The following is a 23035-nucleotide window of genomic DNA, read 5'->3' on the forward strand; positions in this document are numbered from 1 at the left end:
CCGTAGGGCTCCTGTGAGTACTCAGTGAGTTGAGATATGACAAGGGTTTAGGGCAGAGCCCAGACATGGTAGACACCATTACAACATTCGTTTAGCCTCTTGTGGCTATTTCCTAAGGGTACTCATTTATTTACACTCACTTCTCCCCCCAGTGAATGTGAAATGCTCACACATAGACATTTGGTAAAACAAGGTTTTTCTCTCAGTGAAGGTCTGCGTTGGGGAAAGGAAAGAAGGAGAGCAGGAGAAAAGATGAAGTCAGGAGTCAGGCTCTTATGATTTTATTTATTGTATTTATGCGTGGGAAGAATGTCTTCCTCTTAAGTTTCCACATAGTCAATATACAGAGAGAAATAGAACCAAATACATATGATGATGTTTGTAAGATAAAGATAAGAAGTGTACCAGTTCTTAGCATTGGGCCCAGAGATACGTACCCTGAGATCCTACCCACACCCTGGGTCCTCAGGAGAGAAGCCAAGGTTTGAACCCCAGCCCCTTGCATTTTTTTTACCTCCTGTCTTTTCTGCAACTCGGAAAGAATTCAGCTCTACCTATGTGTATATATTGGATATCAGTGAACCTTAGTTCCTAAACAGTTGTGGGCTAATGGTGTAGTCAGTTTAATTTTCTTCTTGATGTTCTTTTGAACCTATAACCTGATTTATATCTCATCGAAGTACTTGTTGGGCCCTGGGCTGAAACTGATTATTTTCCCTGGTTCTATTTTAAGTGTACATTCAACATAGAAAGGACCTTCAAAAAGCAAAGAGGGCGCGAAGGAAGATGGGAGGGAGAAGGCATATAGCTTCATAGTGGAGGCTTATATACCAAAACATTTGATGACTGAGTGGATCTCCCTCTCTGCTTCCCCCACCTCCCCACCGGTGGCTCCCTCCTGGCTGCTGTGAGCCCATGACTGGCCCCTGTCCAAAGCCCCCTGCCCAGGGGCTACTGTTCTGTTTTTTTAAATATATTTTATTGATTTTTTACAGAGAGGAAGAGAGAGGGATAGAGAGTTAGAAACATCGATGAGAGAGAAACATCGATCAGCTGCCTCTTGCACACCCCCTACTGGGGATGTGCCCGCAACCAAGGTACATGCCCTTGACCGGAATCAAACCTGGGACCCCTGAGTCCGCAGGCGGACGCTCTATCCACTGAGCCAAACCGGTTTCGGCATGGGGGGCTACTGTTTTTAACAAGGCAAACTTCATGAACTGCAAAATACTCCTTAGCCACGGATAGTTCAGAGCAACTTGTACATGGTGAGCACTGTGCGTGGTAAAAGGAGTGTGCAGTCAAAGAACTGGTATCAGACATACCATTAACTGTGTGTGTGTGTGTGTGTGTGTGTATGTGTGTGTGTGTGATCATTTTCTCCTGAGAAAGTATCTATAAGGGTGGGTTTGATGGTTCTCAGCCCCTCCATCTCTGTTCAAGGTTGTGGTCATGTGTATGTCCTAATATATTTTGAACTTTTTTTTTTTTTAAATAGTATAACCCTGTGCACTAGTATAGTAGGTCTAGTTAAATGTGCTGTTACTACAGAGGAAGATAACACATTGTTTGTGGCTAAAAATAATTTTCAAACTACACAGAGAGTCAGAAGTAACACATGTAAATCAGTGAGCAGTACCCAACCTAAGTTACTGCTACATTGGGAACACCATGTAACCTCACAGCTTGCTAACACGAGGCCTGATAAGTCACTCATTTACAGAATCTTGCCTGTTGGAAACATGTTTGAGACCCAGTCTGAGTGATGATAGCAAGTCTTTTGTTGCTGAGAGGATTACAGATGTCCCCATTTTCCCCCACTTTTACCCCCTCCACCCAGCCCCTGCCCCACCCCAGGCCTCCACCACACGTTGTCTGTGTCCATGGGCTATACAGATAGGGTGTCCCCCAAAAACGTATGCCCACTTTGAATGATTATACAGTCAGTGTTTATTAACATATAATTCATTTTCCAAATTTAAAAGAATCTACAGAAATGAATAATTTGTTCTGTCAATGGCCTGCTTTCAAACTGATGACTGTTCTGGTCCAGGCACTGCTGATAACACAAAGCAATGGAATCACAAACATCAAGAATAATTTTATTCAGTATTTGTGCTCTCTCAGTTCGTCAACTGTTGCCGATTTTGTACCATAAACTTGTATGTATCCCCATAAGAAATTCTAGTGGATAAATTTTCTGTGTTCAAAGCTTAGTCTGACTTCACCACTTATTTCAAATCAGTTAAACCTGAAAAGGAGTGAAAATTAAATGAGTTATTAGCTGTCAAAGTGTGTTTACATTTTGGGAGCTACCCTGTGTGCCCCCAAAATGTGTACACACTTTGAATAATTATAAAGGCAGTGGTTGTATTTCAACTGTGTTTTCAAATGTCCAGTAGCATTTTAGGAAGAATTTCCTTTGTTCAAAGCTTAGTCTGTCTGAAAAGAAAGAAACACCAATTGAGCTATCAGTTATTAAAGTGTGTACACATGTTTTTGGGACACCCTGCATATGCATATAAGTTCTTTGGTTAATCTCTTCATACCAAGTCTTAATTGGCAAAAGCTGCCATCTATACTGGCTGAAGGAATAAGATGTTAAAATTTTCGAGTTGTTAGGGAACTTTAAAGATTATCCAGTCTCCAAAAAATGTCAAATGGCACTTATTTTTTAGAGCTTTTTAAAATAAAGTCATCATAGTTAAAGTGTGTGTGTGTGTGTGTGTGTGTGTGTGTGTGTGTGTGTGAACTTGAAGGCAACTGGGTTAATTTAGGAGTTTGGATTTTGTTAGCCGGAAAGAAACACAGGAATTTTGCGTAGCCTGTCATCTGTTGTCAGAACCAGCTTTCCTTTGCTGGAGACTGGGGCTGCCCTCCCTGGTGTGCTCCCGAGGTCACGCAGGGAAACTGGAGAGGTGGGCCTTGATCTGCCCCATTGGATCTGCTTTAGGACTTGATGGTGCCTGAGCCGTGATGCAAGTACACTGCCTGGGCTTCGAGCCATGTAGGTGGGCCCGGTATCGGATCCCAGGGAGGAGGAATCTTGCGAAGTGGGGCAATCTTAGTGGAGTGTCTTTGTTGGAGGGCCGTGGCCTCAGAGCTTCTGGCTTCAGGGCCCCGGGGAGTGTGGATGTCGGAATGCTAAGTGCTTCACAGGAATACACTACTTTACTAATGAGATTATTGCTCATTAATGGCAATTAATTATTGCTGATGAACGGGAATTCATGTCATTAAAGTGGATAATGTGAGCAACGGTGAACTTCATGAGGGCAGTGGAGAGGCTCCTACTTACAAACATATCATAGCTCGTAACACCGTGCTTTTGAAGTGGCGCCCCTGTCTGGGCCTTCTCATCTCAGCCACTGTTTCTGCAGCTGGGCCTTCCTCCCCACCCACTCTCCTGCTCACCGCCGGGACCTGGACACTGCCAGGCGTCAGGGCCTGGGCGCTGTGGCTGTCTGGTGAGAACTGGGCCTTCAGCCCATTCCTTCGGTCCGGGAGCCCTGCCAGGCTGGCCCTGCTTCTGGGGCTGTCACTTGCCACAGGAAGTAGGGAAGTCCCTTGTCTGTGTTCCCACTGCTCGAGGTCTGGGTGAGGACTCAGATCCTTGGGGGTTTGACTCTGAAGTGCATGATACTTAGGGGAAACATCACTTTGACTTTATTTTTCACCTTAAGGATATGGACTCCAAAATAAAACAGACAACTCTAAAACCGAATAAATCACCCCCACCCCAGCCTGTAACTTAGATATTGGCACGGCCTGGGGACCTAATTAATTATAGCCTATTTCAGGAAAAGGCTTCTGAGTCCTAAATACTGGCATTATAAACGAAGGTTTGTAACACATGCACAACTTATTAACAGGGTTGCAATGAGTAATTAATTACCATGAGTAGTGAGCAATCATCCCATTAATAAATTAGTGTATTCCTGTGAAGCGCTTAGCAGAGTCCATGACATACAGTACCCTTCAGTAAATGCTAGTTGCTGCTATTACCACCGGCAGTAGCATTTTTAGGATAGAAAGTCATGCTTGCTATACTGACGCTCCTATGAACGGGAGGGCTTTTTTTTAATGGACCACACAATGAAGGGTGTGATGGATTCCAAACAGATAGGAGATGAGTAGTAATACTCCAGATAGAATACTTGGGAATAATAACAGACACCCAAAAGGTATGCCGGGCCTGTCACAAATAAATTTACACTTTAGTTGGAGACAGAATACCAACAATCCCGAACCAGTAGCAGTGAGGTGACAGGCGGTGTCTCTGACCACAGCTGGAATAGAAGTGTGTTCATTTGCTCACCCATTGAATTAGCAAACCTTTATTGAGCACTTAGCATGTGCCAGGCACAGTGCTGTTCAGAAAAGAGATCCAGGTGGTAGATAGTTGTTAACAAGGCTTCAGAGTGCAGAGGTGATTTTTAAATAGACAAGACGGGAATGGTAAGACCTGACTGGAGCAGCTGGAGCAAGACAGTTTTAGGATTGGGGCAGAATGCCCTGCAGTCACAGTGAGGAAATTGTTTTGTCTTCTTAGGCTTAAGGAGCATTGTAAAAATAAGCAAAACCCCTTCGGACCTTTGACCCCAGATAGCAGGCTCTGTGGAGCTAATTCACCAGCCTGCTGATAAGAGTGTGTGTCCTCCTGGTATGTGGATGAAACAGCTTAAACCAGGCGCTGGGTTCTGAATGCACTCTGACCCCACGCACTCCCATTTAAGTGGATCCAAACAGGGACACAGAGGGGTCAGAAGACATGGCCCTTGTTCTCAAGGACACAAGCCAGAGTCCTTGGTGAACATCACATATGGCTCAGGGCCTTGAAATTGGAAGTGGCTATTTATAGAAGCGACAGAGGGTGCGTACCGGTGGGCCAAAAGTAGGTTTACAGTTGTTCGTATGGAAAAGAACACAATGCTTAATAAAAAATACAAGAATAAACTTTCACATGCTCATAACTGTAAACCTACTTTTGCCTTGTCCTATATTGCTGTATTTCTTCATCATTTTCCTCTTCTGCCTAGACGTTCTTTGTGCAGATTTTCTTCCTTAGAGGTTAAATTTTAATTCTGCAGTCATGTGATCCTTCCCACACTTGTGTTTTCCTTGCGTTGTTTACATAGCGGCTTTCCAGTCTACGCCACTCAAGGAATAAAGTCCAGTCAGCCTCTCGGGCTGGTCCTGAACAGATGTTACAAAGCTTAATGCTAACGACCAAATTCTCTGCTTGACTCTATCACTGCATTTTTGTTTTTATGGATTTTTTTTCCTGCATCTTTTCTGCATGAACCATGGTGCTGCCCTGTCCCCCCTACCCCCGCCGCGCCCCCCCCCCCCCCCGTACACAGATGTTAATTTGGAAAAATTATTTAAAGGGTCAAAGGAATTTAATGAGATATAAGTTCTTTTGTGAGCAATTCATCTGTGTTAAAAAAAGAGAGGCAACATCATCTCCAAATCACACAGATATACCATTAACTCCAGATATGTTTAGACAGCTTTTTTATTATCTTCTTATCAGCGTTCTTTTTCCTCCCCTGTAGAATAATTTAGCAGTTTATATCTCCTATTAAGCAACATTCTTCTAATTTACCAAAATACATTGTATGAAGCAGACTTAGATAAAAATCTGTGTGGACCGGAAAACGTTCCCTTGATGGTGGGGAGGGCTGTGTGTGTGTGTGTGTGTGTGTGTGTGTGTGTGTGTGTGAATTCTCAACAGCCCCAGTGATGCCTGGCGGCCTTCAAAGTCTTTTGGTCTCTCATTTCAGCCACGATTACAAGTTCATCCGAAAATGATGACCGGAGTGGCTCCAGTTTGGAATGGAATAAGGACGGAAGCCTAAGGTTAGGGGTGCAGAAGGGAGTGCTTCATGATCGGAGGGCAGATAATTGTTCCCCAGTGGCGGAAGAGGAGCCCGCTGGGTCAGCAGAGAGCGTGCTGCCCACAGCTGAAGCCCCCGGAGGAGATGGTCCAGTCCCTTACTCTCAGAGCTCCAGCTCGCTAATAATGCCACGGCCCAACTCAGTTGCAGGTAAGGCCACGCTTCTCCTTAGGAGGGTTATCTTGCTGGGCCTGAGGTGCCCGTGTTCGCTCTCTCCCCTTGGGAATCTAATGCAGACACCAGCCGGCTTTGTGATCCGGGGTCAGGCACCTAACCTTTTCTAGACCTCCAGTGTACCCCTGCGGAAACAGGATCAGGCTCCCCCGGATGGTCTTTAAGGGATCCTACTGCTCTGGAAGTCCCCAAAAAAGTATACCCACTTAAACAGCTGATAGCTCAGTTTTGAAAAGGAGATGTGTTTTTAATAAACACTGCCTTTATAATTATTCAAAGTGTGTGTGTATACATTTTTGGGGGGACGCCCTATATTTAGACTCTCTTCCCTCTCAAAGAGCCATAAAGTACCAAAAATTCTGTCCTTGTTTTTGTTATTTGAAGCCTGAGTAAATTCATGACTTTGTATTACATCTCGGTAAACAGGAATCATACTTCAGAGTGAGTTTGTTAATCTCAGCACAAAGAATTTCTAATCCAACTTTCAAACTTAGCCTCTACCATTGAGGCCCATCATACAGATGGGAGGTCAGTTTCTGTGTAATTCTGTTGTAAGGGATCTCACAGCTTAAAACATGAGCAGCGGAAGTGAGGGCTCTCGGTTGAGGAAATGAAAGCAGGCACCCTGGGGCAGCCGGAGCTAAGAAGACATACACGAGTGGTGACTTGCTGCACAACTGGTCAGTGGGTGGTTGCAATCGAGGAGAGAAGGTTGGGGGTTGGGATGGAGAGAGGAACTCTGCGTCTGAGCTGACATGCCTGCTTTCATGTCCTGAGTTTCTAAACTCAGTGCCCTTGGGTTGAACTTAGAAGAGGAACTAGTTTCAGTCATTCTTTGTTACCAACACAATGCTTAAAATTTCTCCTCTGCTAATGTGTGGACCCAGGTCCTCCCTTCCTACATCAAAGGCTTTTCCTGTGATTTTTACTGCTCCTTCAGGATGTGGCAGGTCACTCTGGTTGTTGTTGGGTGCTTTGTTGTGTGTGTGGGGTTTTTTTTAACAACGAAACTCTGAAACAGCTTGATAAATAAATTGCCCTAATGGAAAAGTTCCGAGACACAACTCTAATTCGCTTTCAAAGGACATAAAGTGGCCTTATTCCAGGAGAGAGGCTTGGCGTGTCTGCCAGAGAGTGGTACGGGAGGGTTTATGAGTGATGGTTCTTCCAAAAGCTTTCGTGTCCTCCCACCACCATCCCGCTACCTACGGTGTAACATGTTGTCCCCCAGGCATTTTAGACCGGATTTACCTAGTTACAGTAAATGCTTCATTTGTGTTATCCCAGAACTTGATGGTTTTATTGACTTCAACAACATAGCAAACTTGTATTCAGTTTCATGGAGCTATTTTAAAATAAAGAGAAACATTAATAAATTAAGTCGACAGTGTTAAAAGCCCCCCCGTTTGGGGTGATGTGCCTGCTTGATGTTCTTTTATGGGCTCTCCCGCCCTGTGAAGTGACAGTGGGTGTGAGCTGAGCTTTTCCAGGCGTCGGCAGTGATTACGGAGCAGGGCTGTCTGGTTGCTGCTGTGTTCATTCATTAGCCTCTACGTATGCACTTGAGCAAGACCTCCTGTGGAACTGGGAGGGTTTTGCACTCTGGGTTTGAGCAGTGACTGCCTGGCCTAATGGGTTTGCTCGTTTGCTCTGCATTGCACATTTTATAAACTGAAAGCATGTTTTGTAAAGGAAATAGGCAAGTGCCTTCCAGCATCGTATGTGTTGACAAGCTGGGCATCTGGTAGATTTTTCATTGCCCACCCTCCTGACCCTAAAGCTGAGCCTCAGTGAAGAGGGAATGGCAGGATCTCTCAGGTATTGTTGAAAAGAGCAGAAGATTCAGGTGATCTGTACTACATGCAGCACTGTTTGTTTAGTGATTAGAAGGCACGCTGCTACAACAGGGAGTAGGCAACACTCAGTGTTTGAAGGGTGACAAATACATGAGGGACCCTATACTGCAATCCTGAGGAAGTATTTGCATGTAAGATCCATATAAACATAAATTCCATTTGCTAGGAAACATCCAGTGATTGAATGTGATGTATGCAGATTAAGGACCGGTGGGTGGAGGAAGGGGGATGCTGACCTCAAGGCACCCGGTTCCCGCCCCCTGGGAACACGGGTATGGAAACAGATGCCTCAGGTTGCCAGCTGTTCTTGTCATCGGGCCTGTTGCAAAGCACTGTGGTGGTCTGTTCACCATTAACCATCTAGCACAGTAAAATTTTTATGTCAAGGGTTATAAAAACAAGTTGGCTACGTTTGGAGATGGTTTCACTACACAGAGATTGTCTTTGTAAACGATTTGTTGGCATGGAATTGGTTTGCAGTCCTGCAGTCAGGTTATTACTGTATATCACGTCAAATGTAGGGCACGGACACCTTACTCCTTTATTAAAACACAGAATGAGAACCCTTTAAGGTGCTTTCTTAGATCATTTAGAAGTTGGGTAATTAGGGGCTATTATTTTTTACTACTTTTTTTTACCCTCCTTTTGAAATACTTCCTAGGTGGATCAGAGAACACTGTTTAGTTTTCAAGGAAACCAACAAACATCATTAACCAGCCAATTTTCTTAAAACTCGAACTGATAATGGCCTGGACTTAATGGCATTTACCTTTGATAGGTTAGTCCCTGATGTTTCAACAGATGCTTCTCTTTGCTCAGCTTAGATGAGCCTTCCTCTGCTTCTCCTTCCACTCCACCCACCCCCCTTCTCTCCACCCCCGCCCCAGTGAAACCTCTTTCCTGCAGCATGTGCCAGGGTACTCCTCACCCAGGTGTTGGGCGCAGTGTGTGTGCAGTAAGCGTGTAATTAGTTTAATTGTAGAGATATTAGCAGTAGGTTTATTGCAGCATGAAGTTACCGCTTTACCTCTGATTTTTCTCGGCCCTGAACAGTGTTTAGGATTTTGAAAGCATGTAGTGTTAGGTACCAGGAAATGAGTCTGAATCCTGTACTGTAATTCCCGGGAATCTACTGTAGGCACGAGTGAGAAGGCAGAGTGGGATCCGCTGGGAGGCCAAGGCTTCCCTGCCTCCACCCTCCACCCTCTCTCTGTGCCTTTGACGACAGCTCAGAAAGCAGAGGCAGCCAGCAGCTGGTGGCTTGCAGCCCTGCTGAGGGGTGGCCCATTTCAACGCAGCTTACTGGTGTTTGAATAGAGGCTGACAGCGCTGTGGAGTTACGGGGGCCAATTGTTGTGTACATTGGAGCTGAAACTGTGGCGACTGGAAATCTGAAAACGCATTTGAAACTTCATCTCCTGCATGTGTGTCAAACAAGGGCTTCTTTTACAATCCATTACAGTCTCATATTCTTAATCCTCTAGGTTGTCACAGAACTATAAACCGAATGTCTTGTGTTATATATATATATATATATTTTAATATATATATATATTTTTTTTTTTAATTGATTTCAGAGAGGAAAGCAAAGGGAGAGAGAGATGGAAACATCAATGATGAGAGAGAATCATGGATCTGCTGCCTCCTGCATGCCACCCACTGGGGATTGAGCCCACAACCCAGGCATGTGCCCTGAAGAGGAATCGAACTGTGACCTCCTGGTTCATAGGTTGATGCTCAACCACTGAGCCACACCGGCCAGGCCGAATGTCATGGGTTAAGGGGTCAGGAAGAAGGGAAGTGGGGCCCTGGCGAGGCTCCCAGCATCTTTGCGCTCGCCAGAGCTGCGGCCGCAGGTCCGACATTCGTGGCTGTTCCCATTCGTGAGCTGGCTCATGGGTTACACTGCTGGCTGTCCCTTCAGCCGCAGCCTGGGATGCGTGGGGGTCCTCAGGGTGAGGCATGCTGAGGAGAGCGCCATTTGCAGAGGCCCAGGTCCCAGGCAGGAGCCTGCAAATATGTTCCAAGCTGGATCATCATAGGAAGCCAGGGTGATGGGTGTGGTCCTGGTGGCCCACCACAGGCTGGTCAAGAAACTAGAAGCTGCCATTGGATTCCCGTAACCTAGGTCCATTTGGAGGTTCTGATGAGGAGTTAGCGGACTCTGTGTAACAGAGTGAAGCCCTGATGTGGATGTGCTCACGGTGTGTGAACATTGCGGCTATGCACTGAGACGGTGCAGAAGCACAAGTGTCTGCTCTTGTAAAGTCAGTGTCAGGTGTTTCTCCACGGACTGGGAAGGGGAGCAGGGCACGCTGTCACAGAGCCCGGCCATGGAGCCGGCCGGGAGGTTGTCGACTGAAGGAGAGGGTGGGGCTGCCGCTGAGGAAGGAGAGGACTGAGGCCTCAGAAGGGAAAATCGGGAGGGCCCACATCAGGCAGGGGGTGCCAGGGGCGTCAGAGCCAGAGGGTACAGCATAGGGTGGCCCTACCTGACTTCTGTCCCTTGAAGCTTGGTCCCACTGGTGGTTTCCCCAGTCCTTAGGAGGCTTAGCCCTTGGAATGTAACTCCCCCTCCCTCCTCCTCAGCCCTCAGATGACATCTGTGTTCTGTTGTCCTGGATGATCATCATATGTCTAAGAGCAGCAGGGCTTTGTATTGGGCCACTCATTCCACAAACCAAATTAGGTTAATTTCATTTAGATTTCCTTATTGTGACCTAGATATGCAATTCAGAGGAGATTTTTTTTTTTAAAGACAAAAAACCAACAACACTGTATATTTGTTTCTAAGATTTGCTGAGGATTAGTAAAATTATTTGCATTGTTTTTATAACCCACCTGTGTCTTTGCTGGAATAGACCCTAAATCCTTTTTAAAGGTACCTATGTGCTGCGAATCTTACAGAGGGAAATGTGATTAGTTCTCTTTAGAATTTAAAAAAGAACATACATATGTAATCTATCTATATATATGAAAGCCTAAGCAACAGGAAGACCGGCCCATCGCTATGACGCGCACTGACCACCAGGGGGCAGACACTCAATGCAGGAGCTGCCCCTGGTGGTCAGTGCGCTCCCACAGCAGGAGCACCGCTCAGCTGCCCGACGGGCGCCAGATGTCAGGCTCATGGCTGGCAAGCGCAGCTGCAGCTGTGCGAGCCTCTCCCGCAGACACTCCCCCTGCGTGCCTGAGTGGTGGCAGGCGCAGTGGGCCGGGATGAGCAGGAGCTGCATGGTGCCCAGCCTGGGTTCGGGCTCGGGCTCCTCCCCGGCCACCTGCCGCTTCATGCACTACTTTGTGCTGTGCGGGATCGAGGTGGACAGTGGGCTGGAGCCCAACGAGCTGGCGGTAAGGCCAGGCTGTGGCGGCGCAGAGGTCCACTGATCCCTGCAGGCCAGGGCAAGGGACCCCACTGGTGCACAAATCCGTGCACCGGGCCTCTAGTGTTATATAATGTAATATATAGATATACGTATATATTTGTGTGTGTATGTGTGTGTGTGTGTGTGTGTGTGTGTGTGTGTATGCACACTTTTGAAGCTTAGGAATATGTTTATTTCCAATGAAAGGCTACTTTTACTGCCAGGAGCCGACTTGCGGGTTGCGAACACTAGAATTGTACAGGCAGTCTGCTTGGTTAACGAGGCTGGAATTCTAGCAGCGGCGGGGTTCTCTGGGCTGTGCTGTGTGTTTGCAGTAGGACTGGAATTTTGTGGAGTGACACTTGATTGTCAGATGTCTTCATAAACACTTATGGTGAAATTTGTCACTTTCCAGGAATCACGGAGATTTTTAGCAACCGTATCAACATGACTTTCATTTAAGAATGAGGAGCACTTGTTTTTTTTTTGTTTTGTTTTTAACATTTTTTGGTAAACATCACTGGGAAAATAAATTGAGTTGGGTGAGCAAAATCAAAATCACCTTGAAGTAAATGTAGTTGAACGCCTGAGCGGGATTGTTTAGTGATTTATAATTCTAGTAGTTTGGGTATGATACGAAACTCAACTTTGAAGAGACTAAACTTCCGTTTCATGTTACAGCGACGAGCTCAACCAAATTGGAAGATCTGAGCTATTTAGACGGGCAGAGAAATGCACCTCTTCGGACGTCCATTAGGTTACCGTGGCACAGCACGGCCGGAGGTAGGGCGCAGGAAGTCAGAGGTATTTATCCTTGCATTGCTGTCCCCGTGGGTAGGAGCTCGTTGACGAAACATGGAACATCCGTGATAGCCAGCAGTTAAACATGCTGTCGGGGGGCGGGGGAGGAGGAAGGGAGGATTTAAAAGTTTATCTGGAAGGTGTGCTAGGGGGCCTTCCTTAATAATTATATACGTCTTAAAATATGATTAACTTCCTTCTGGAGTTGAAAAATAATTCTGCAGCATATTATTTTGAAGTGAGGAGTAGTTTAACACTCCTTCAATTTTTTTTTTTTTTTTTTGGTCATCAACCAAGAATCAACTTTGTTTCACTTTTTTGGGGTGGTATTGGCCACCTCCTACATCTACCCATAATGCACAGGTGTGTGGTCGATAGCATGGCCAAAAGGGGCAAAGCGCCACGACACCAGGTGAGAGCTGGGGCCCTGTCGCTAGGGAAAACGCATTTTCCTTTTACTCACACAGCATTGGAAGAAATGTGTCTTAAATATTCTTTGAGCTGAACTGATGAGCCATGGTGTGGCCCTTGGAATCACTTCCTCTAATTCTGTGTGTCGGCCTTGAGTCATGAGAATACTTTAGAGGCATAAAAGGACCAGAAAGTCATTTTAGTAGGATACGCTGTAGTGACAGTAGTGCATGATAAATGAAGTATTTCAGGAGTATTCATAGGATCAGATTGGAAATACAGATCCTTTTTGGGGTAAAACTGTAGGCTGTGTATACTAAGTGTAACATACATGCAATGATAAAGTGAGGTGGTTTTTTTTAGTGTATAAAATTATGGCATTCTTCTAAAATAATGGTCTTTTTTTCTTTCCTCAGCACGATTCGCTCCCTACAAGCCACAAGACATTTTGCTGAAGCCCCTGCTGTTTGAAGTACCGAGCATAACAACCGACTCCGTGTTTGTGGGAAGGGAGTGGCTCTTCCAGCAGATAGAGCAGAGCCTGCGGAACACGGAGCAGACGGAGAACAGAGGGGCGGTGGTGGTGGGAAACGTGGGCTTTGGGAAGACAGCGATCATTTCTAAGTTGGTGGCACTGAGCTGCCACGGAAGCCGCATGAGGCAGATTGCTTCCAACAGCCCCGGCTCGTCACCTAAAAGTATGTCTGCATTTAACTACTTGTCTGGCTTATTATATTAATATCCGATAGATGGAGGAAGTTGCTGCTTGGGTAGACATAAATTCCCGGTTTCCTCAAGTTTTTCCAGCTGTTCTGTCAGGCTTGCGATCGTGTGTTGAACTGTTTGGGTGTCCGTCTGCCCATCGTGGAGCTTGTGTCGCTGTGACCTCTGCGGTGAGGCAGGCCTTCCCTGGTGCCTCCCAACTGCAAAGCATGCCTCCCTCTTTCTGTGAGCAGAGATGAGCCCCCATCAAGTGCCTGGGGAATTTGGGGTCCTAAAACCGAGGTGGGGAGGCTCCTGGCAGGACAAGCCAGAAGGAGTCCGTGCAGAATTCTTTTGTACCCTGTGCTCTGCAGCCTTTGTCTTCCGTGCTGGATTTACCAAAAATGTAAAAGTCAACTTAGAAATGGGATGGAGTAGCCAAAGATGTGACTATTTATGGCTTATTTTATGTGTAATAAACACATGAAAAGAAAATGTCTCTAACATAGTGAACCAGGAACAAGTGAGCCATGCAAGATATTTTTAAAAAACAAAAATCATGTAATAAAAGAAATGAGAAACCAGTTCTCCAGTGAGGACAACTGGTGGGTGGGAGACAGGGCTGAGAGGGGACAGGTTTTCTCATGTGCACCTTCGTTCACTCATTAAGCTCTCTGTCTCTAACCAAGAAATATGTTCAATGTCCCACCATGCATACCCCCATTCTGATGTAAATGATGGAATTGGTCTCTTTTCTCTGTAGCTTCAGATTCCTCCCCGGATCTTCCATTCACTCCATTGCTTTCACCAAGTACTTCTCCCGGTGGTACCACCACGGCCAAAACGCCTGCTGGGTTGGGGTCTGACACTCCTGAAAACCAGAGACCGAGAGAGGATGCAGCAAAATACCTCGCGTCCAAGGTAATGTGCTCCTGGTCTACGAGAACTTGCAGAGAGAGAGAGAGAGAGAGAGAGAGAGAGAGAGAGAGAGAGAGAGAGAGAGAGAGAGAGGGAGTTGGGCTTCTGAAAAATGAATTATAAAAGGGATCTTGAAACGGAGACAGCAGTGGCTTAATGCAAAAGTACAGCTTTGGATAAAATTGTGATGGAGTACTGCAAGTGAAAGGTATTAATGAAAATAAATAGCTTCAGACATTGGCAGTGGACTCGTATTCATCTTAAATGATGGACTGAAAACTCCTCGATCAGCAGGCGGTATTCCTGCACTTCCACCAACCCACCCTTACGGCTGGAAGGAGAGCAGGAGGTTGGGAGCCTGTATGCGACCCCCAAGCCGATGCTCTGTTCCCTGGGGCCTCTGTCTTTCTGTCAGAGATTCCTTGTGATGTTGTAAAAGAGACTTGGCTGACCTTTTCTTCCTACACTCATGGTCGTCAAGATCCTTCTGAAATTTTCCATCTGCTCAGCTTCCATCACGGGTTTCAGAAGCCACCCTCCTGCGTTAAATCTGTTACATCTCGCTCCTGGTGAGCCGTGTGGGTCTCCCCAGCAGCAGCGGTGCGAGACAGTGGAGCTGGAGAACCACCGGGAGTGGGCGGTGATGAGGGGCTTCTAGTGAGGAAACCCCGGGCTGGGCCAGGAGGTAGGTACAGGGGCTGAAACGAGTGCTTCTCTACCCCAGATCCCTGCTCCTCACTTTCCATGGCTGGCATGGGCAGCCAAGAGGATTTCGTCCCCGTGCGAGAGTGAAAGGGACCACTCCTCCTCCTCTGAATGCTCAGGCGGGAACCCCCCTGTCCTTTCACGGGATAGGCAGGAATTGGGTGATTTCTGATTTTGTCCCTGTTGAACTTCTCCAGTGTCACTTGTGGTGTGGATGTGAAGAGGGTGAGGTGACTCTGACTGTCTGCTTCTCCCCCCCCCCCCCCCAGGTGGTGGCCTACCACTACTGCCAGGCGGACAACACGTACACGTGCCTGGTGCCCGAGTTCGTGCACAGCATCGCGGCTCTGCTGTGCCGGTCCCATCAGCTGGCCGCCTACAGAGACCTGCTGATCAGGGAGCCCCAGCTGCAGAGCATGCTGAGCCTCCGGTCCTGTGTGCAGGACCCCGTGGCTGCCTTCAAGAGGGGAGTGCTGGAGCCGCTCACAAGCCTGAGAAACGGTACCTCCAGCAGCCCCCCAGAGCCCCCACAGTAGTGGCTCAGAGTCCCCAGGGCTGTCCTCAGAAGGAGGGGTTAGCATGGTCCTGGGGTGGGAGTGAGATGGCGCGGGGAGAGGGTGTGGGTGGATCTGCATCCCCTTCCTCAGAGCCATCTCCCTGAGGCCCCTCCCAAACGGTGTAGTTTTATTTATTTATTTATTATTTATTTATTATTTAAATCTTTATTGTTGAAGGTATTACATATGCCCCCCCCCTTTTCCCCATTGACCCCTTCTAGCCCACCCCAACCCCCTGCCCCAGGCCTTCACCACCCTGTTGTCCGTGTCCATGGCTTATGCATCTATGCATGCAAGTTCTTGGTGGATCTCTTCCCACCCACCCTCGGCCCCGCCTGCTGCAGTCTGTTCCATGCTGTGGTGTCTCTGGATCTATTTTGTTCATTAGATTCCACATCTGAGTGAGATTACGTGATACTTGTCTTTCTCTGACTGGCTTATTTTGCTTAGCAAATGGTGTCGTTTTAAGTGAAGCATTTCTAACAAGTAACTCCCCAATGGACACATTTCCAAAGCAGCTAATTTGTACCTGTAGATCCTCTAGACGCTCCAGGAACTGCTGCCTGCCAGGTTTGCACTCCTGCATAGCAGGGGATAAAGTCGTTGTTTAGGGCAGTGGTCGGCAAACTCATTAGTCAACAGAGCCAAATATCAACAGTACAACGATTGAAATTTCTTTTGAGAGCCAGATTTTTTAAACTTAAACTATATAGGTAGGTACATTGTTATTAACTTAATTAGGGTACGTGGTATTTTGTGGGAGAGCCACACTCAAGGGGCCAAAGAGCCACATGTGGCTCGCGAGCTGCGGTTTGCCGACCACTGGTTTAGGGAGATTGCCAGCCTGTTTTGTTCAGGGCCTCTGCTCAGGTGAGTTGAACCTGAAGCCATTTCTGGAAGTCTGACCTTGAATATTTTACAAGGTCGGGGCATTAGTGCTGTTACGGGCCCTTCATTTTTTCATCCTCCCTCCTCCTCATCGTTTGAGCTAGTTTACCCGCCTTCATAGCACTTCTTCCAGAAGGTGCTGGAGAGAGGGAATTGAAGCCGATGTCATCATTTTTCCTCAGTTCCCTGGGCAGAAAGTTGGTGCTGATCAATAGGAAACTAGATGTAGGTTTGTAGGAGAGCTCTCACCCCCAGCTAGCTGTGTGCCTTGGGCTGGATGCTTCGCCCTTTGGGGGTCAATCCTTTCCCAGAAATCCACTGAGGGTGGTCTGTCAGTGGGGGAGGGGGCCTGAGGGTCTTTTCCGGATTTCCTCTGTGTATGTCCTCTTCACTGTGCTCGCCCAGAGACAGCCGCTTATGAAGAGCGAACTGTATCATATACACGGGCGACTTTCTGCCAAGTGTGTGTAATGCAATATGTTTCTGGAAACTGTTCTGTGAGAAGTGGTTTTCTTTTTGGCTCGGTGCTCCAGTTTTCATTATAAGTTTAATAGGAAATATGCTCCCATGTAAAACCATTTCTTCTGCCATATGGAGACCTTTTTAGTTTTTCCCAACACTTTAAACGGTGCGTTAAAATACACTGGGTGGTGCCATCGTATAGAAATGTATAATTTCTTAATTAAAAAATATTTTATCTTTCAGAGCAGAAAATTCCTGAAGAAGAATACATTATTTTGATCGATGGCTTAAATGAAGCTGAGTTTCATAAACCTGATTATGGAGACACGCTTTCTTCATTTATTACCAAAATTATCTCTAAGTTTCCTGCCTGGTTGAAGTTGATTGTGACTGTAAGAGCAAATTTTCAGGTAAAAAAAAAAGAATTTTCAACTCTATTTCCAAGTCCTTAATCTCAAATTTTAAAGTGATGAATGCTAACAATTTAAACGGTTGTAAACTATTTAGCTGCTGAATTGAAAACTATATTAACCTTTTGCACTCGGATGTCGAGTGTGACTCGACACGGTTAGCATTAGAATAAAGGAATCGAGAAAAAAGCAAGCGAGTGCAAAGGGTTAAGACTTTATGAAATATTAGTCACAGAGCCCCAAGTGGGCAAAACTCTGACCTTTTGCCCGCCCCCCAACCCCTCAAGGCACATTTATCACAGTGTCAGGTAAGTTTTCCATTCGCACTGAGCCGCACTTGTCCTTGTACACGGAGTGTCTAGCCCTGGTTCACCACTGCCCTGGAGAGCGGTGTGAGGTGTCTGGCAGGTCTCACAGAAGGTAGTTATTCCTCCTAGTGGCGGTTTGCCCTGCTCTGCAGTGGGACTTTGGTGTGTGTGTGTGTTTGTATGAAGGAAAAAAGGGATGGGTGACGAAGGGGATTTTTAAGACCTATTCTGAGAGAAGGCCTATCCCCTCCCCACCCCGCATGAGGTAGCATTTGCAGGGAGGGGAAGAGTGATTTTTTAGAATTCTCTTCCTCGTGTTTTCCCTCACTTGAACCCTACAAGTGTATCTCAACAACCATTGACGCCTTCCTTCTGCCTTGTTCAGTTTTAGTAAAGACGTAAGATGTTTGCCCTTTTATGATGCTGTTTATTTTACAATAGCATTTGGGTTCTTCCTTTTCTCATCAAAAGTGGCATTAGACCTTGGTCGAACTTGACGTACTGTTCGTGGGAATTGGGCCCATACCCTTTCCAGTCATGCTCCATCTGTCAGCAGAATCTGGCCGTCGGCGGGCACGGGAGAGGAGTGTTGCCCGAGGTTCTGTTAGCGTGCACGTGACAGGGGACTGGCTGTGCTCCTCCCGCCTCCTGGAGTCACTGCAATCCCTGAGGACATGTACTGACGTACTTCAGAAACGACAGTGGGAAGTTCAAGAAAACCCTCCAAACTCTCCTCTGCTGTGAATGGTCAGGGTGTGCTTACCTCGGGGCTGGGAGAGACGGTCGGGGACCAAGGGCTTCCAGGGAGCTGGTGCTCTGAGCTACTGGACCAGGTGTGCTTGACTTTGTGAAAATGAATGACACCGGGCAATTATGATGACGATTTGTGCACTTCTGGCTGTACTGCTTCCATTTAAAAGTTTACTGAAAACCAGCAACTTGAGAGAGCGACCGGGGGCTGTGCTAGGGTAAGGCCCCTGCGTGTGGGCAGGCCTCACTGGGCACGGCCGGGAGGCAGTTTCGGGTTTCCTGGCTCAGGCTCGCAGCCCTGGCCTCTGCAGGAGAGGGATGCCTCTTATCTCAGGGTCTGGCCGGGTTCTTAGAAGTACAGTGGTGGCTGTGTTTGCCCCTGTTATGTAACCGGTTGCACAATGTAAGGATGATGGGTGTCAGGTCCACGCGGGGCCTCACGGCCCCTTTGTGGGTCTGGCCAGGTGGCCTCGTCGCCGGGCCTCTTGCCTCCCGCTGGGCTCCGAGTGTTCGGATCGCGGCCTCAGGAAAGCCTTGACTGATTCCATCTCACATCAGGATTTCTTTCACATAAGCCTTTTATCTTCAACTTATCCTATTACACGTTTTAATACAAAATAATGAGTCCCTGTAATCCATGAAAATCCCCCTTGAAAGAAAAACCAGTGACTCTGGTTTGAAATGCAGCTGACATAAAAAAGAAATCGCCGTGCAGTGACACTGTGGGTTTTCTCCCCCCACCCCCTCCCCGCCCACACAGGAAATCGTCAGTGGGCTGCCATTCGTCAAGCTCTCCCTGGATGACTTCCCCGACAACAAGGACATTCACAGCGACCTGCACGCCTACGTCCAGCACAGGGTCCACAGCAGCCAGGACATCCTCAGCAACATCTCCCTGAACGGCAAGGCCGACGCCGCCCTCATCGGGAAGGTGAGCAGCCACCTGGTGCTGCGGAGCCTCGGCTCCTACCTGTACCTCAAGCTCACCTTGGACCTCTTCCAGAGGGGACACTTGGTCATCAAAAGTGCCAGCTACAAGGTGGTGCCCGTGTCCCTGTCCGAGCTCTACCTGCTGCAGTGCAACATGAAGTTCATGACCCAGTCCGCCTTCGACAGGGCGCTCCCCATTCTGAACGTGGCCCTCGCGTCCCTCCACCCCATGACGGACGAGCAGATCTTCCAGGCCATTAACGCCGGCCACATCCAGGGGGAGCAGGGCCGGGAGGACTTCCAGCAGAGGATGGAGGCCCTCTCCTGCTTCCTCATCAAGCGGCGAGACAAGACCCGCATGTTCTGCCACCCGTCCTTCAGGGAGTGGCTTGTCTGGAGAGCAGATGGTGAGAGCACGGCCTTCCTGTGTGAGCCCAGGTACAACGGGACGCTTTCCGTCAGCTCTCGGCAGGGAGTCTGATGGGCACTTGAGGAAGGAATTCCAAATACAATTCGCGTGTTCTTTAGTGGAAAGGCGACACAGAATGAAAAATTCAGGAGGGGCATTGGCACATTCTCTCTGCTGCTAACCCAAAGCCGCCCCCCTCCCATTGCTAGGACGTTAGGACTCCTGGGTACCTGTGGGCGAAGAGACGCCAGGCGATGCCTTGGTGTGGTTTCTTTGCCATCCATTCTCTTTCAGACCCCGCCCGCTGTCCCAAGGGCCATCCGTGGTGGGAAAGCGTGGTATCACCTCCAGGAAACAGCGGGCTTCCTGAGAAGCTGTTCCCAGCCACTGTCTTCCCCTGAGGGTCTGTGGGCTGACTGGGGCCCCAGCACCCTCCCCCACCCACCATGTAGCTTGTCCCCGGAATCGGATGTGGCTGCTGGCCCAGAAGGGAGCACAGCGACCACAGCTGGCCACGTGGTTTTGAGTTTGTGGTTTCGCTCGGTGTAGCAGGCTGCGATTTGTGGTCAGGGGGATTGAGGTTCAGATCGCAGATGCCCCTCTTAGGAGACGGTGGTAGGGCAGCTGCCATCACTGAGTTGTAGGTTCCACTGAGGATTTGCCACAGGGCAGGGCCCAGATGCAGTTCTCCTCCCAGGGGAGGAGGCAGCAGTGAGCTGTTGTGGGCCTGATGCTGGTCAGCGTGAGGTCAGGAATTCGAAGGTGCAGATACTCTCATATTAGGGTGTGTTCATGTCCGCCACCGCTGCCTGGCCCTGGCCCACGTCATCACTATCTTTAAGGGCTCCTGCTCTCTGTGAGTCAGAATTGCTCCTGACTCCTGCAGCACGTCTGGCCAGCTGCTAAATTGTCTGGCTGCTGTTTCATGTTGTGATAGTGTTATTTCCTAGGTGACACTGGGCTAAGAATTGCCCTTTTGAACCTGGTTTGGGGCCATAAACTGTAACTCCCAGGTTATTGAGCCAGACCATAATAACTAGGTAAATTGTATGTCATGGCATATTTAGGTCAGGGGATTTCCTTGGAGAAGTCAGATCATTTACTGGGAAAAGATAGGCTGTTTTGAATCTGTAGAGACATAAAAACAAGTTGAGCCCTGCCTGGGTGGCTCAGTTGGTTGGAGTGACCTCCCGTACACCAAAAGATTGTGGGTGCAATTCTGGTCAGGGCATATATCTAGGTTTCGAGTCAATCCCCGGTCAGGGCAATATGCGAGACGCAGTGGATCAATGTTCTCTTACATTGATGTTTCTCTTTCTCCCTGTCTCTTGCTCTCCCTCTCCCCCTTCCTCTCTCTCTCTAAAATTAATAAACACGTCCTCAGGCGAGGATTTAAGAAAAACACAAAAACAAGTTGAAAGATTTCAACAGTGGGTGTAAGTTTGTTACCGAGGTTTTGACTGTGGTCACAGTGAAGCTTCACTCCCTTTTGGGTGGCAGGTGGCGTTGAGGTCATGCAGCGTAGGGTAGGGCTGAGAGCGGGGTGCCTGATGGGTTGTCACCTTTGGTCGTGGACTGCTGAGCCCTGATGTGTTTCTATATGCAGGCGTGGGGACCTCCAGGGGCAGGGCCAGGACTAGGCTGCAGCAAGAGAGGCACACAGGTGCCAAGGAATTGTTACCTCTCAGAATTGTGCAAGTCAGCATTTACCCAAGACCCCTCTAGTTCTCCAACTTCCCTCAGCAGACAGGCAGTGTATAGAACCCTGTCGGAAGGGAGCTACTGGACTTAGTTCAGCAGAAGTTCTTGTGGACCCACTCCATGCAGGGTCGTGTGGCGGATACAGAAATTCCTGGGGTGAGGGCCCAGTTCTCGAGGGCTTCCCACACAGGAGGGCTTCGCACCCAGGAGGGCTTTTCACACAGGAGGGCTTCCCACACAGGAGGGCCAGTGAGGCAGCAGGGACGGTGCTGGGCGGAGCCACACTGCACGAGGGCCTCAGGAAAGAGGAGCAGCTCCCGCTGGGATGGCCATGTCTGCCATATGTTCCACATACATGTTACTGTTTGAGTTGGGCCTTGAAGGAAGGGTAACATTTCTCTGCCCACCTCAGTTAGTTGTAATATTCCCCCATTGCAGAGAAGAAAGAATCCAATACCCAGAGGCAATGGCACTTCATTTTTCACTTCTGCCCCTTTCCGTGAATTTTAAATATTCTCCAAATTATTTTTTCTGTAATGAAATTCCCATTCTGCTTGCTTTGCTTAATATATTGTGGACATTTTATAAAGCTGCTTGACTATCTTAGTGTCATTTTGCATGGCTGTGCAAAACTCCTAGGAGGCAAATGATACCCTTATTGTGGGGATTTTACATTGTTTCTGTGTTAGTGATAAATACATAAATATTGTGAATATCTAGGTGCTTTACAGGAGAGCAGGAGTGTGTGAGGGAGGTCCGTATTAAATCCTGTTTCCAGCCTAACCAGAGTGGCTCAGGTGGTTGAGCGTTGTCCTATGCACTGAAAGTTTACTTGTTCGATTCCCGGTCGGGGCACATACCTGGGTTGTGGATTCAATCCCTGGTCGGGGCACGCATGATAGGCAACGATTGATGTTTCTCTCTAAGCATGTCCTCAGGAGTGGATTACAAAAATCCTGTTTCATTAGTACCTTGTGTGATTCTTGCGCACAGCTTATTTTAATTCTCCAAGCACGGGTCTCCTCATCTGTAAAAAGAGGAAGAGCATCATCATCTCCTTGTGTAACAGTAGCTGTTACAGAGAGAAGTACTTTTTTTTTTCAAATCCTCACCCAAGGATATTTTTCCATTGAGTTTTAGAGAGAGTGGAAGAGAGAGTGAAAGACAGAGAGAAATATTAAAGTGAGAGAAACACATCGATTGGTTGCCTCCTACACGCGCCTCAACCAGGGCCTTGGCCGGGGAAGAGCCTGCAACTGAGGTACTTGCCCTTGACCTGAATCAAACCTGAGACCCTAAAGTCCACAGACTGGCCCTCTATCCGCTGAGCCAAACCGGCTGGGCAAGAGGGAAGTACTTAAGAGCATCTGCTTCTCCCCTTTATACTCCCTACCTTCCTCCCTGCCTCCCCCACTTCTTTCCTTTCTGTTTTTGATTATCCCTTAGGTTTGAATCCAGGAACAGAATTATCAAGTTAAAGAGTAAAGTTACTCAAAGCCTCATTCACATCACCTAGGCTTAAACACGACTCACATTTTACAATATTTGCTCCATCTGTTATTTTTTGTTGAAATAAATTATAGACTTCATGATATTTTACCTGAAATAGTCGGCTATAAACTTCAAAAAAAAAAAAAAAGATTTTCATACTTAGCCACAACACCATTACAACAACTAAAATATTAACACTAATTCACCAGTTATCAACACGTTTAGTTATGCTCAGATTTCCCCACTTTCTTCCTATTTTTTAGTATGTATGAATCAGGATGCAGATGAGGACCCTAA

General features: G+C 47.6%; 1 protein-coding gene across 1 annotated transcript in view; it reads left to right on the forward strand.

Moving 5' to 3' along the window:
• TANC1 (tetratricopeptide repeat, ankyrin repeat and coiled-coil containing 1) overlaps positions 1–23035 on the forward strand; it is a 184126-nt gene that overhangs the window by 117682 nt on the left and 43409 nt on the right. Inside the window, exons 7-13 of the mRNA XM_054722812.1 lie at positions 5787–6050; positions 11977–12078; positions 12924–13205; positions 13973–14130; positions 15102–15333; positions 16983–17149; positions 18968–19575. Coding sequence (XP_054578787.1) covers positions 5787–6050; positions 11977–12078; positions 12924–13205; positions 13973–14130; positions 15102–15333; positions 16983–17149; positions 18968–19575 — 1813 coding nt within the window. The remainder of the gene's footprint in view (positions 1–5786; positions 6051–11976; positions 12079–12923; positions 13206–13972; positions 14131–15101; positions 15334–16982; positions 17150–18967; positions 19576–23035) is intronic.

This window comes from Eptesicus fuscus, chromosome 11 (genome assembly GCF_027574615.1).
Source record: "Eptesicus fuscus isolate TK198812 chromosome 11, DD_ASM_mEF_20220401, whole genome shotgun sequence".
Lineage (NCBI taxonomy): Eukaryota > Metazoa > Chordata > Mammalia > Chiroptera > Vespertilionidae > Eptesicus > Eptesicus fuscus.